The sequence below is a fragment of the Rhodnius prolixus genome, unplaced genomic scaffold (assembly GCF_049639745.1).
Source record: "Rhodnius prolixus isolate KJV_2025 unplaced genomic scaffold, Rpr scaffold_14, whole genome shotgun sequence".
Classification (NCBI taxonomy): Eukaryota; Metazoa; Arthropoda; class Insecta; order Hemiptera; family Reduviidae; genus Rhodnius; species Rhodnius prolixus.
In genome coordinates this window covers 362,688-379,309 of record NW_027411594.1, presented here as the reverse complement: position 1 = coordinate 379,309, position 16,622 = coordinate 362,688, and the positions used below count along the sequence as shown (strand labels likewise).

Below are 16,622 nucleotides of genomic sequence, written 5' to 3'. Positions count from 1 at the left end.
TTAAGAGACGATTCCTTGTTTTTCCAATTATTTTTATTACTTACATTATAAAATAGATAGACCCTATTTCTACAACCAAGCTCTGGACTTAATATGAAGTATGAATTACCGAAACATTTGCAAACTAGAAATTAAGAGACGAATTCAACTTTTCCAATTATTTTAACTCCTTACATTGTTAAATAGATTGACCCTATTTCTACAATAAGCACTGGCCGTAATATTAAGTATGAATTACAGAAATTGCACGAAACCAGCGAAATTAAGAGACGATTCTTTTCTTTTTCCAATTATTTTTACTACTTACATTATAAAATAGATCGAACCTATTTGTACACCAAAGCACTGGCCTTAATGGTAACTAGCAAAAGATGGAACGGTTGCCTCCTTGTGAAATTAGGAAACTATTTCTACTTTTCTAATTATTTTTACTACCCTCATTGTAAAATAGATAGACCCTATTTCTACAACCAAGCTCTGGACTTAATATGAAGTATGAATTACCGAAACATTTGCAAACTAGTGAAATTAAGAAACGATTTCAACTTTTCCAATTATTTTAACTCCTTACATTGTTAAATAGATTGACCCTATTTCTACAATAAGCACTGGCCGTAATATTAAGTATGAATTACAGAAATTGCACGAAACCAGCGAAATTAAGAGACGATTCTTTTCTTTTTCCAATTATTTTTACTACTTACATTATAAAATAGATCGAACCTATTTGTACACCAAAGCACTGGCCTTAATGGTAACTAGCAAAAGATGGAACGGTTGCCTCCTTGTGAAATTAGGAAACTATTTCTACTTTTCTAATTATTTTTACTACCCTCATTGTAAAATAGATAGACCCTATTTCTACAACCAAGCTCTGGACTTAATATGAAGTATGAATTACCGAAACATTTGCAAACTAGTGAAATTAAGAAACGATTTCAACTTTTCCAATTATTTTAACTCCTTACATTGTTAAATAGATTGACCCTATTTCTACAATAAGCACTGGCCGTAATATTAAGTATGAATTACAGAAATTGCACGAAACCAGCGAAATTAAGAGACGATTCTTTTCTTTTTCCAATTATTTTTACTACTTACATTATAAAATAGATCGACCCTATTTGTACACCAAAGCACTGGCCTTAATGGTTACTAGCAAAAGATGGAACGGTTGCCTCCTTGTGAAATTATGTGACTACTTCTACTATTACGAATGGGTTTTACTTCTTACATTCCAAAATAGATCCTTCCTACTTATAGAAACTAGAACTGGCCTTAATATTAACTGTCATATGGTGAACCAGCTGCCTTCTTGTGAAATTAGGAAACTATTTCTACTTTTCTAATTATTTTTGCTTCCCTCATTGTAAAATAGATCGTCCCTATTTCTACAACCAATCTCTGACCTTAGTATGAAGTATGAATTACCGAAACATTTGCAAACTAGAAATTAAGAGACGAATTCAACTTTTTCAATTATTTTAACTCCTTACATTGTTAAATAGATTGACCCTATTTCTACAATAAGCACTGGCCGTAATATTAAGTATGAATTACAGAAATTGCACGAAACCAGCGAAATTAAAAGACGATTCCTTGTTTTTCCAATTATTTTAACTCCTTACATTGTTAAATAGATCGACCTTATTTCTACAACCAATCTCTGGCCTTAGTATGAAGTATGAATTACCGAAACATTTGCAAACTAGTGAAATTAAGAGACGATTTCAACTTTTTCAATTATTTTAAGTCCTTACATTGTTAAATAGATTGACCCTATTTCTACAAGTAAGCACTGGTTGTAATATTAAGTATGAATTACAGAAATTGCACGAAACCAGCAAAATTAAAAGACGATTCCTTGTTTTTCCAATTATTTTAACTCCTTACATTGTTAAATAGATCGACCTTATTTCTACAACCAAGCTCTGGCCTTAATATGAAGTATGAATTACCGAAACATCAACAAAGTAGTGAAATTAAGAGACGATTTTCATTTTTCCAATTAATTTTACTACTTACACTGTAAAATAGATAAACCTTATTTCTACAAACAACGAATGGCCTTATTATTAACCATGAATTACAGTAAAAGCAGAAAAGCAGCGAAATTAAGAGACGATTCCTTGTTCTTCCAATTATTTTTACTGCTTATATTATAAAATAGATTGTCCCTATTTCTAAATCACAGCACTGGCCTTAATAGTAACTATCAAAAGCTGGAACAGCTGCCTTGTTGTGAAATTAGGAAACTATTTCAACTTTTCTAATTATTTTTACTACCCTTATTGTAAAATAGATCGTACCTATTTCTACAACCAATCTCTGACCTTAGTATGAAGTATGAAGTACCGAAACATCAACAAACTAGTGGAATTAAGAGATGATTCCTTGTTCTTCCAATTATTTTTACTGCTTACATTATAAAATAGATCGTCCCTATTTCTACATCACAGCACTGGCCTTAGTAGTAACTATCAAAAGCTGGGACAGCTGGCTCCTTGTGAAATTAGGAAACTATTTCTACTTTTGTAATTATTTTTGCTACCCTCATTGTAAAATAGATCGTACCTATTTCTACAACCAATCTCTGGCCTTAGTATGAAGTATGAATTACCGAAACATTTGCAAACTAGTGGAATTAAGAGACGATTCCTTGTTTTTCCAATTATTTTTACTACTTACACTGTAAAATAGATCGACCTTATTTCTACAACCAAGCACTGGCCATAATATTATGTTTGAAATACAGAAATTGTAGCAAACCAGCGAAATTAAGAGACAATTTCAAAATTTTCCAATTTTTTCTACTACCTACATTATAAAATAGATTGTCCCTATTTCTACAACTAAGCACTGCTCTGAATACTCCTTAACAAAAACTTACAGTTTAAATAAATACTTAACTTAAGTTTGATTAAACGCCAAAAAGTACACTAAGAATTTAATACTTAAATATTGTTTTAAGTCCGAAATTCAAATTTTAACAGTAGCCAACTCTTTGTCTTTTTCTACTTTAACGAGTATATAAAAGTGACTACTCAGTATAAAGGATTAATAAAGATAAAGCAGAAGAATAATTTTGAATAGAATCAAATAAATGTTACCTTTTAATTATGAAGATATTATAAGATTTTATCAAAATTATAATACAAAAATATTATGAATGAACTGGCCAACATATGGGTCGGTGACATCTAATAAATTCTAAAAAATAATATGAAAATTAATGCAGTAAAATTACTTGAATGATATTAATGAAGTATTCAGTATGATTCTGGACTTCCTCTTAGTAGGTATAAGAGCATGATGGCACTTCAGATTCACGAACACTTCTTCGTGCTAAATTTTATCAAAATGGGACTAAGCGTTACAGAAATATTAGTAACAATAGTTTTAGAGTAAGCCTAACATGTGTGAGGCAAACTCCCCTGCATACAGATTGTAGGTTTACTCAACAAACACATCACTCTGCGTATAATTTATTAAAAACTAATCAATAACACATCTATCACAGCAACTGCCATTCATGATGATCTTTACTTACTTTTCCTCTTTTAAAATAATATCTCCAGGAGATTCCAAAAGGTTGCTATTCATTCTTTTATACCTGTTATCTCGGAAAAAAAACAACATTTTTTCTATTGTAGGCAACTCAGTGCACTTTTTGCCTAATAATTTGAAAAAGAGCAAATAATTCTTGAGAACTGAACATTTTGGAGTGCTTGGATAGAGAAATTTGTATATTGCCTATATGCGCTATATATGCCACAAATTAATCTGTACATGACTTACATTCTTCAAAACTTCTGCAGATAGACAAAAACAATTTTCAAGACCTAGATCCAACAAAGTAGTGTTCAAAATGTAAAAATGTTTAACCTACAATGACATCAGATTAATATCTTCCTTTCTGCCTCTCGAAACATAGCTGGCTGGGGCTTTAATTCAGTAGGGTCCAAAATCAGTTACTTTTGCGCACAACATATCAAACATGGTACAGGCCTTTAATAAGGTTAAGATGGAACAATCAATCAGCAAGAAACAAAAGTTTGTAAAAAATTCCAATTAATGAACCAGTAATAAATTTTTTTTAAGAAAAGTAAGTTTGTATTCAACATATAAGGTTTCCCCAACCGAAAAAAAGCTGCATTGGTTAATGATAAAACCAATCCAAAAAAATAAAAATATCTGTAATTTGGGGCCACCTGACGCATGGCTTAAATCACAAGAAACATATTCTTCAGCCGTGAAGCAGCTTTTATTGTGTAGCACCAAACGAGGTGGAGATGTGCTTCCTACCACGTTGTCTAAGGAGAAAATTAATCTAAGCTCATCTCTAGCTGAAACTTTGGCCAAGTAATGAAGAAATCCCCAATTTTTCTTCCATTATTACTCCATATTATATGATGGGTAAACAAAAAAGGCTAAATCATTTTTTCGATTTTTATTTTTATTTCTTTTTTAAATACGATGAGTTCATGTACTTGAACAAGGTACCCCATTAAAAATAATACAAAAAATTGTATAAATTGTAAATTATAGGCCAATTCTATAATGCCGTTTCTTTAATGGACATTAAATTTATAATCTTTTTTCGTTTTTTTATATATATATTTTTTTGGTAGTAATAACAATAAACGTAAATATCTATTACAGAATTATAAATAACCATTTTTGTATAATTTACATTTGATTAGGTAAATTTGAAAACGATTTTTGTTTTGTTAATGTTTTTGGACCAACAAATGATTTATTTATTTTTTTTAAAGATAAGATATATTTTTTTGACTTTGTTTTGTTTCATAATACAAATGGACTTATTTATTTTATTTTTGTAGTTAGTTCCATAAAGATAACTTCATGCTAAGAGTATATACATTTTTTTTTTGTTTCTATTACATCAACTTGTAAATTACAACTAATTCATCTTAGTCTTTCTGAAAAAATCGTCCATACAATAATGGAATATCATGCAACAAATGCACCACATTTTAGAATTTTTTTTGCCTACTAAATATTTACTTTTATTTAAATAAATACATAATATACATTTAGGTATTTTTTTTTTTATGTAAGTTAAATTTATTTATCTTCATTTGGTAGAAAAAAGTGATCGGCCCTATACATCAAATCGATTAAACTTATATTTAACTTTTTTTTTTATATACTTGAGCCGTTAGAATTTTTTTTTTTGAAAATAAAAGTTTTTAAAAGTCCAAAATCATAATGATAGTATAGCTTCTTGGAAAAAGAAAAATTCTATAGTAATAATTTAGCGAAATTTCTGCAAAACAAATTCATAAAACAATACAGAAAATGATTATTTACTATTACTTCTTTAAGATCAGCATTTCTCCTACTCTTTCTTTTTAAATTTAATGTGCGAGCAGGAGTTATTTAAAACAAATAACCATAAAATATTTCACCAATAACAAAGTAGGCGCAAGAGCCTAGCAGTTGTATGTTTCGCCGTCTGGGACATCGACAATCAAAAATTTCATCATCTGGGACATGAACAAAATTCAAAATAAACAATGTGCTAACATTTAACTGGTCTCTCTTCCGAAAGAGTTGAAGATTTTAGATTCTGGGCAAAAAGTAAAAAGGCATTTGTATTACTCTTCAATGTGCCGAACACATAATCTTTCGCTGTCTGCGTGTCGCCCAAGTAAAATGATGCAAGTGCTCTTTAGTCTGCAAGGGATCCTTTAGGAGTCCTACGAATCCGATTAACCATCTGAACTTGTTGGAATTAATAACTGCTATAAATTTGGACGAATAGCTAATAATAAACTGTTTCGCCAGGCTCTGGAGTACGGTTTCCACCCACTACTTGCTAGCAATATATCCATTCTCTACGCCCACAATATAGTTCGGCACACATGAAGGACTGCATAAGTCGCCTCATGGCCATGAAGCCCGAATGTTTGGGCACACAGATGAGAAATAATAATTTTCGTAAATTTTTTTTTTTTGTATCAAATCTAGTTAAGATCTATGATTAAATAAGGCATCGTAAACATCACGCATCGAAAATCAAAATGTACACGTTTCTAATCGGCCAACTTCTAAGGTAAAGGATCAAAACTAGGTCTAAGGTAGATTAATGAGGCCTCGAACGAATCTGAACTTTAAAGAAATTGAAGTGGCCAAATTTATCATATTCTACAAACTCCGTAGACGAGAGACGCCAAATTGCGATGGAAATGGCGATGCTTGATTGAGAGGAAAATCCGTTAATGGAGAGCAGGAGAGTCAGAATTGACCGTTAGAAACTAAGGAAGCAAGGATTAGAATTGAAAAAAAAAAAAACTTACAAGGCTGAAGAAAAGCTTGGATGTTTTTCACGATGGAAAAGGTAACTTAACTAAAAAAATTTGCAATCATTTTTCAGAGATTCCCTAAGAAGCTGAGCTTCTACAGAAAGTATAGATGAAGTGAAAGACTATTATTTTTGGACACAACCCCCTGAGTATTGGGAACCACAGATAGGAGAAACGCTGGCCTTGAATTATTCCATTAACTAAAATAATCACTAAAAACCGAAACTATTCAAGAAACGAAATAAACAAAAAAATTTGTTTCATTTTTAATCATTCTTCTCTGTTTTGTTTATGCTTTTCGATTTGGGATTGTTTATTAAAGTCAGAATCTATTATTTATTATTTTGTATTAATATTGAAATAAAAAGGGGGGGAAAAAAATCTATCCATCAGTCTTCAAAGATATTAAAATTATAACTAAAACTTAAAAGTAATTTAAAAACACAAAAAAAAATGGGAGAGGTTTATTTTAATTATAACTCAGAAGAAATTTTTTTTTTATGGAAGAAGGGGAAGTTTAAAAGAAAGAAGAATTAAAATAATAATAATTAAACAAAATCAAGGGGCTTTAGGAAATCAAATACCATGAGATCACATTTCAAAAATTATTTCTCAGTTTTTCTCTTTTTCATTTCTTTTCAAATAAAAATAAAAGTAATTTAAACAAAAAATTCAACCATATGACTTATTTACCCATGCAAATTTTAATAATGCCACAGACTTTCATTAAATAATTTAAAAAAAAAAATTTAAAAATATAAACCAACAGACACGCAAACATACACACATTAAAAAAAAACCAACAATGCAATCTTTGTTTGTTCTATTTTTTTTTTTTTTTTTTTACTAAATGAATTTTATCTTTACAAAATCATAGAAATAAAAAAGAAGTAAATTCTTCAATTTATAAACATTTCTTGGTACAGTTTATTATTTTTTACACACATACATTCCCATTTCTTTGAAAGAAAACATTCTCACAAAATACTGAAGAGAAAACCGAAAAAAAACAAAAACAAAAACACCATAATGCATTATTATTATGGCAAGAATTTAAAATACAAAAAAAAAGTAATTAAAAACAATAAAAATAGAAAAATACACACACTGTTTTATAAATATTACCAATAAAATTGACTATTTACACAAAAAAATACAAATTCAAAACTACACTCAAAAAAGATTTCTAAAAAACATTAAATTTTGTACTAAAAAAAATTAAATGACTACAATAATAATACGCTATTGCACTTTATTTCATTCTCTTCATTTTTTATTTTTATTTGTAATCCTCCAAAATTATTAATCGGTTGACAAAAATATTTTAATCCTGGGAATAATAATAATAATAAATCTTTTATTTTGTACCAAAAAAAAAAAGATACAAAAGAAAATAAAGTGAGTCTAATACACAGTGAATATATATTATATATTTTTCAACTGTGAAGACGTTTTAGAATGTATTTTTTATTATTTTAATTATGGACCCTTGGCCATAAATATTACTTTAGGGGTTGTATGATGCTGAAGCTCTCACATTTGGAAAGTAAAAAAAATAAAATAAAGAGAGAAAATAAATATTTCTAAAGCTATTTTACGTTAGTATTTAAGTTTTTATATACCTAAAAGACATAGCTTCAATTTGAATTCGTATTTCAATAAGCCCACAAGGGTTAGTTTTTAAATACCAAAAGGCCATCTCATCTTACAGACGATAATTAGATGAATTCGACAAGTCAGCTTGTGGCTCCACCCTTTTTGCTTTGTAAGGTAGGCTATGGATATGAGAGAATTTTTTTTTTTTGGGGGGGGGGAGTTTTGGTCAATAACAAAAGAAGGATCCATCAACACGATAACGCGAGGCCTCACGCAGCAAAAATAACACAAGAAAAAATAAGGGAGCTTGGGTTAGAACTTTTACCCCATCCACCCTATTCACCAGATCTCGCGCCGACGGATTATCACCTTTTCAGATCGTTAGAGCTTACATTAAGAGGTAAAAAATTTACCAATTTTGGAAAAGTGAAAACGCACTTGGAAAAGTTCTTCAATGAAAAATCGAAGGACTTTTTTAAAAAGGGAATCGAACAATTGCCTTTTCGCTGGTAAAAAGTGTTAGAAAATGATAGAAATTATTTTGTTGATTAGCACTTAAGATTTCTTTAATAAATAAATGTTTTTCGCCAGAAAAAAATAATTTTGATTACTTTTCGGTCCCCTTAATATAATGTGAAGTTGGCTATGTTCCGCCCACTGGTGACATCTAGTGGAGGGGCAGCATCGGAAATCACCCAGAGCATCTACATAGATTCCAGAAAGCGCTTACCGTTCAGATACAGCCTGTAGTTATCCTGCATTCTTGTATAATTTATCCTGCTACATAATGAAATCTACTGAATATATAGTTCTGCAAGATGAAAGAAATTTAAGTACTTTTGAAATATACGCCCGAGAATGATGATAAAATCCTCATTCTATTCAAGGATGCCACCCACCTAGAAATCCTTATTTTAAATGCCTGTAATAGAACAGCCGAGGGATAGTCCATCGAGATTTCCTTTCTGCAAATATCTGCAGAAATATCCGGTAACGAAATATCGGCAATATCTGCAAAAACAAACTAGAACCAGAAGCCGTAGAACTGATAGAAATGCACCAAAAGGCTAGGGTCTATTGGAGGGGGAAGTCTTTAGTTTGTAGACACAGCGAGAATAATAAGGAAGATCTCATCGCACGATTAATTTTATTTACTAGGCTAGAAACAATCCATTTGCTAGCATTTGAAGAAGTTACCACGAACCTGTTATTTCTCATTGTCTGGGGGTAACATGTATGAAACAAGAGAACCGTGTATGTACGAGGGGGTACCCAAAAATAACCGGAATTGCGTTGCCGCGCATGGAGCTTATGTAGAACGCATTTCTGCCGCTAGACGTGTATAGCGCAATTCCTTGCCAGTTCAGTCCTGCCTGTGTTGTCTGCCTGGCTTGTTCTGTTCATCTGCAGTGATTGTTTTTACCAGCGCTGTTTTGTTCTTTTTTCGTTTTTTATGATGGCAAGTTTAAGTGAACAACGTGCAGCTCTGAAATTTTGTTTTCTACTCGGCAAAAATGCTGCTGAAAGTGTTTTAATGTTGAAAACAGCTTACAAACATGACGCTATGGGAAAAACTCAAGTATACGAGTGGTTTACTCGGTTTAAAAATGGCGACATGTCGATTGATGACAAACCTCGTTCTGGACATCCATCAACTGCCCGAATCGACGAAAATGTTGAAAAAATTCGAGAGCTGGTGTTCACAGACCGTCGACAGACAATTGATCAACTGTCAGAGAGTAGTGGGTTATCTTGGAGCTCGGTTCAGCGAATTTTAACGGAAGATTTGGGGATGAAAAGGGTTGCTGCCAAGTTTGTTCCTCGAGTTCTGACTGACAATCAAAAAGAACATCGAGTTGAAACATGTCGTGCTTTGAAACAACAGCTTGAAACTGATCCAGACTTTCTGTCAAAGGTCATTACTGGTGATGAGTCATGGTGCTATGGTTATGACCCAGAAACAAAGCAACAGTCGAGCCAATGGAAGACGTCATCTTCACCCCGACCAAAAAAATGTCGTCAAGTCAAGTCAAACATCAAAACAATGCTGATTTGCTTTTTTGATGCCAAAGGCGTAGTCCATTCAGAGTTTGTCCCCCCAGGTCAGACCGTCAATCAAACCTTGTATTTGGAAGTTTTGAAAAGATTGCGCAATAGTGTTCGCCAAAAAAGACCCGATTTGTGGCAAACAGGAGACTGGTTCTTCCACCACGACAATGCACCTGCACACACAGCCATCTCTGTTACACAGTTTTTGGCTAAAAATGGCATGGTTCCGCTGCCCCACGCACCTTACTCGCCTGACCTGGCTCCGTGCGACTTTTTCTTATTTCCACGCATGAAAAAGGGCATGAAAGGTCACCGATTTGACAACATTGAAGAGGTCAAGAAAAAAACGAAGAAGGAGCTGTCAGCCATTTCTAAAGATGACTACAAAAAATGTTTCGAACAGTGGAAGCACCGGTGGGACAAATGTATTAGTTGTAATGGAGAGTATTTTGAAGGGGATAAGGTTGTTCTGTAAAAAATTTGTAAATAAATAGCTTTTAAAAAATAATTCCGTTTTTTTTTGGGTACCCCCTCGTAAGCTGAAAGCTTTTTCTGCAATTGTGATGGCTTCTAATTTGCTACATCCTCTCTGGTAAAATAAAAAAAAATACTTAAATACTAACAAATTACTTTTTTTAAAAAAGCCTTCCAATTTTTTTCGGAATGAAAATAAAAATGGAAGATCCTCCAGTAAGATTATAATAAAATTATCAAATAAAGCTTCAACAAGACAACTAATTTCCAAACTTGCTGTTTGTATAGAGTGTTTCAATTTCATTTCTTTCTTTGGATACCAAGATAATATTTTAATATTTATTTTTAAAGCAAAACACATTGAGCAACTCTACGCAGCAAAATTAGTCATTTACATTTTACAATCTAGTACGAATTCGATGTACGGTTTTTTGTTAGTTTTCTTTTTTTTAAAGTCACATACCAAGTGTATCAAATAAAATTTATAATAATGTTAATAAAAATGATAAATAAATAATATATATATATTTTTAGACTTTTTTTTTTTTTTAGAAATGTAATTATTTACAAATATACTTTCAATTTCTACAAAGTAACTTTTTTTGTTTGGTTTCTACAAGTACTTTTCTCGTAAATTCGTAACCGGATTTCTGTTTTATATATATGTATTTATGCATATATAATTATGTATATAAATTTATGTATTTCATAGAAATCTTTTTTCTTTTCTTTATTTAATTAAAGGGGTTAACACTTTTTACACACAGCATGTCCAGAACATACCCCAGGGAAGTTTTGTATTATTTAAATTCTTTATTTTATTTTACTTTTAAATGAAAATTAAAGTAATCTATTTTATTTTGACTGCATCTTTAAAAATTTATAGTAGTCAATTAATCTCACACACACTTCATATTTTTCCAATCTAAATTTAAGGAAAAAGTTTTTCATTTTTTTTAAAGGTGTAAACAATCATGTAAAGCGTTAGAATTTCTTTTCTTTCTTTCTTACATTACATTTAGATAAAACTTCTTTATATGATCACTAAGTTTTCTTTTTTTTTACTTTTAAAATTGCTTTCTTTTGACATTTTTTATTTTTAAAACAATAATGTGCACTCAAATATATGTATTATGTATTTTTTGTTTTTACTTATCATAAAACGTAGTTACTTTTACGCTACTTTTTTTTTTTTTAAATATTTTTATTTCGCAAAGGCCCTTCACATTTCTTTTTTTTTAGCGTCCCAATATAACATTATTCGGGCACTTTTTTATCAGAAAAAAAGAAAAATTATCACTGAATCATGGTGTAGAAACTTAAAATAGTTTTTGTTTTTGAATAATAAGAGAAAGACTTTTTCATAGTGACCTCGCCTAATAGTTGAACTGAGTTAATGATGTATTCATAAAAGAAAAAAAATTATGTTTGATGATTTTAATATTGAAGGTTTATAAAATATGGATTATATAAGATAATGATTCTCTAGATACTTTCATTTACCTTAAAAGCCCACTATATTATTATTACTTTTAATTGCAGAAATTATTAGGTAAATAAGTATAGAGTTTTAAGTGCACATTTCAAAGCATTCATTAACTTTTACATGCACTTGGTACAAAAAAGGTTTACCTCAGATGAGCCAAACTGAAATCCAAACTGTCCTTGATGTGGCGCTTAATATTCTTTAAAATCTCAGGATGTCGAGAGTTAATAAACCAAGTATTTAGAGAGGGAGTGTGAAATGTAGGAACTGATGGAAATTGTGATTCATTTAGGCCAGGGGCAATGATGTGGAGGGTAAGGAGATGTAGGCTGTAACCTACTAACTTCTAGGCTAGACCATTACTCATACTTTTTTTCATAAAGAGAAAACATTGCTCTTATTAGTTAACTTTCTTTCAAGGCACACAAACTCAGAGAAGTTACTTTAAAGATACTTAATTTTTAGTAACGCTCTGGTAAACAATGCCAAAACAATCTCGTCTACCTTGCATGGTATCTCAAGATATCTGGCCTTGCGCAGTTCATCACTCGCGTTGGATGATTTATCGCCTTCACTCTCTTGTGTTGGGTGGCCAGCTTGAACTGAAATTTAAAAAAGGTTTCCCTTCTATTTTTTTTGTGAGGAAATTGAAAAATGTTTAGGTATCAATTCAACGATACCGATAGAAGTTACTTTAGAACAATTAGGGATTACCGAGGAAACTATCTATACAGATAAAATTACTTGAAGAGCAGGAAACTTTTCCCTTGAATTATCTTCGGTGCTATTATTGTTTGGTGTTAGTGTTCAAGTTTGACTCATCTTTACTGTAATACTACCAGTAACTACAGAAACATTTAAATTAAAGATGAATAGAAATGATCGCTGTACAAGCATTTGCATCTAAGTCACATAAAACTTATAGCAATCTCAAAATAACTTTTCTTTTATTTTGTTGGCTATGACTAAGTGAAGATGAATACTTTTAATTGACAAATAATATTAAGTTCTCAGTTCAATTACAAAGCGGTAACATATATAAGATTTCTTTTATACAATAATACAAAAAATAAAATAAATACAAAACTTTTAACTTATTGAATTTTATTTTTATTTATATAAGTTATTTATATAATTATTTGTAGATGTAAACATAATTTATATAGTTTATATATTTATTTTTTACGCATTCACAAAATGTCCATCTTTGGAGTGCAAACTACCTATAAAACCAAAGTAAAAATGAAGTTATTAACAGTTCCAGTCACCTGTTTGTGCCGCCTCTAGGTTTACCTTCATACAAATGTAACCTGAACTAACAACTGAGAATGGCATTTTCAATTAATGTTTAAACAAATGATTTCTTTTTCTCTCCAAAAAATGTAAAAACAAAACTGCCCGACCTACATAAATATACATTTATATATTCTATTGACAGATTATCATTTTGTTTTTTTTTTAAATAAAATTTATTTTTGATTAATAAAATATAATATTTTCTGAAAGTTTGTACTTCGGGCTATTTTATTTTTAGTAGAATGTATGGACACACTTTTGCTACATGGCTAATTATGGGAGATATGTTTTTCCTTTTTTAAATAATACTGTTTTCTTAATGCAATTATCTCATCCTTGAAGTTCCTAACTTAAAGTTGAAATTCTTCCCGAAAACTCACCACGTATACGTGCCAGAATATCTAAAACTCCGCTTACACATATGTATATATCTTAAACTTACATAGAAAAATGTATAAGAACTTACAAGTTCATAAAACTCTTTTTTTTTTACGAAATAATAAACAATTTGACTTTATACATTATTAGATATCCAGTGAATAGCAAAACTATAAACTTTATTAGTATTATTTTTGTATGATTTCTGAGGTAGGCTAGTGTAACAAAAGTGTGCCCAAAGCTATTATCAGCAAGCGCTCTCCAGTTCAGACCTCATTCTCCGTGCCTGTCTAGCTCTAAACGCATGAAACTCTTCTTTCATCGCTTGCACCCTCGCCTCAATGTTATCATACTTTACACGAAGAGTGGGTGAAACATCTGGCGGTGTAGGAGAGGTTGGATATACATCAAACTCATAATGGTCGTCCACACTTGGACGCTGGCTAAGCTCTGAATGTGTAGGCGATGGAAACGCCGAAGTGTACTGCAGCCAAAGAGGTGGCGGTGGAGGTAGAGGTGGTGGTGGACGGTAAGTTAGTCTCCAGGGTGCCGGATCAACTACAGCGGCCGATGAGTTTTGCTGTGATGATGTGTTCTTTGAACCAAACCCACTGGAACTGGATCTACTCTCGGGTGAGGTTTCCGTGGTAAATAAATCTGGTGCTGAACGGACATGTCTGGGAGCGTACCTTCGCCGTCTTTGTTGCTCTTGTATTGCGTGTAAAGAAGGTAATTCTTGAGAATATTGTTCGTGTACACTGCGCAGACTGCGTTCAGCACTACTACGTCTAACTGAACTTAAATCGGAGAAATAACCAGGCGACACTAACGGTGTGACCGCTTGACCTGGCGGTGGTACCAGAATAGAAGATGTTGGCGAACTGGCACGTAAATATGGTGGTACAGATACTGGTGAGTAGATCAAGTTCAACTGAGGTGTGGCTACCGTTGAATCCAAACTTAATTCACTGGGATAACCAACCAATGGACGTCGCCATGAAGCGATATTCCGAAAACCCGGCCTTGATAGGAATCCACCATCGTCACTGCTTGACGTACTATCTGCAGAATCAACCAGGACGAATCTACCATCTTGATCTCTTGATATTCGGCCTACATGCCCACTTCCTGCACTTCTTATACCGTTTTCACCTCCAGTTACGTACGGCTGACCACCGCTCTCAGCTTGCCAGTCTCCATTATCACCATTCTCTTTGTCCGTACACCAGCAAACACACTTCATACCTGATATTCCGCTTTTATCTCTGTAAAACATAAAAACTATATTAAAGAATTGCAATATATAGGAACAGTTTTCAATGATATTTACTCTAATATTAAAAATAATCATAAAAACAATTATGAAGGTGTTAGTAAAATTTTAATGAAGCCAAATAATATATTTAAGCAGTATTTCTAACCAGAAACTTCAACGTGCGTTTCTATTTAAGGAAACAAAGGTAGCTTAAACAAAATTTGTAATATTTAGTGTAACTGTTTTCTGATTAAGTAAAGAAAATAAAAATAGCGATTTTCTATAATGCTATCTATCAGTGGTTCGTGAATATAAAAGTTAGGTATGAATGTAGTTCAACATATTCGTTTTAATGCTAATTATTTTACACCCTAACCATCTTAAGATATGTATTAACGCTATATTAATGAGTACTCACTTTATTATTAATACAGTTACACAAATTATTGTGATTTTAACGTAAATTTGATTATAAGTTTAATAAGTTTTTTTTTTTAATTTAAATTAATTTACTAATGGATTGAGTTGAATAATTTTCATTTTTCTCATATATTTTTTAAAATAAAAGAAATAGATATTTCAAAATAGATGTTTTTTCGTTACTTAAACTAATTAAATCTGTACAAATGCCCAAAAAAATATTGTCACTATTAATAATTTACAGTAATAGTTTCGTAACTTGCAGCAACAATTATATTAATGATTTTGAATTTAAGTAATTATGATACATCATAATAAAAATAAATCAGAACGGAATCTAAAAAAAAGGAGTGTTCAAATCAGGAAGAACTAAAATAGACTGAATAGAAGAGAAATAATAGGTTTCTATATTGAACTACTCAGTGTAGATAAAATTCTTAATAATACTTAGAAACTGTATAATGATTCGAGTTCTTCCTGTTTTTCTAGAGTGATTTAGAAAAATGGAAAAATAAAACCTTCTTGAAATGATGTATGCATTAGTATCAAATTTTCATTTAAACACACTTCTAAAACTTCAATTTAGTTTTGATTCAACGTGAAGATTATCACTTTTAATTAATTTTTTTTTTAGTTTAAGGCTCGTCAACGTCCGAGATAAATGATGTCCGGAGTCTTTTTCCAATGGGGACAGTCAGCCTTCAGAGAATACTCTCCGGATAGTGAGAACTTTATAGGTACTATTCGATTCAATCTCTAATGATTGACACTAATGTAAAACAATACTGAAACTTCGTATTAAAAATTACGAGTGCCATATTTGAACGCTATTTTACAGTCACCTTCGATCTCATAATTTGATTTTTATCATCAATAGAAGTGCAAATTTTAACAACAAATGTCCCATCGTTAATAGATTAATGATTTTCTGATTACCATATTTCTAACTTTACACAATTTTTGCATCTATCCATATTTAATAAAATATTAGAAATTATTTTTCCATTTTTCGAATTTCAAATATAACACACAAAAATTAAACTTTTAATCTGTACAAAAATGAATTTAAATTATGGCAACACAAATAAACAAAAAGCGAACATGCAAAACATGTTTATAAGGAAGGAAAACAGGGAGAAAAATTGTTAGTCCACCATGCATTTTCATTATAAAGGTTTGTTTCAATGAATTTAAAGTTTTTTTTTTCCTTTTAAACTTTTACTAAATAGTTACTTGAAATATTGCAATTATATTAAAACTACTGACACTTAATTTTCACTGGAATCGTGTTCTGAGTTCGTGAAAAAGGTGGTTTTTTAAAAAATTTGATCTGTGTGCG

At 31.1% G+C, this 16,622-nt stretch overlaps 1 protein-coding gene across 16 annotated transcripts in view; it reads right to left on the bottom strand.

The window, feature by feature from the left end:
- Positions 1–11,631: 11,631 nt before the first annotated feature.
- The window catches only part of tutl (immunoglobulin superfamily member turtle), a 313,141-nt gene continuing 308,150 nt past the window's right edge, over positions 11,632–16,622 (bottom strand). For 10 of the 16 annotated variants that reach the window (XM_074123044.1, XM_074123051.1, XM_074123049.1 and 7 more), the window contains one exon: positions 11,632–14,873. In XM_074123044.1, coding sequence (XP_073979145.1) covers positions 13,856–14,873 — 1,018 coding nt within the window. In that variant the 3' untranslated portion in view covers positions 11,632–13,855. The remainder of the gene's footprint in view (positions 14,874–16,622) is intronic. The other 6 variants (XM_074123055.1, XM_074123059.1, XM_074123056.1 and 3 more) reach the window with 5 other exon arrangements.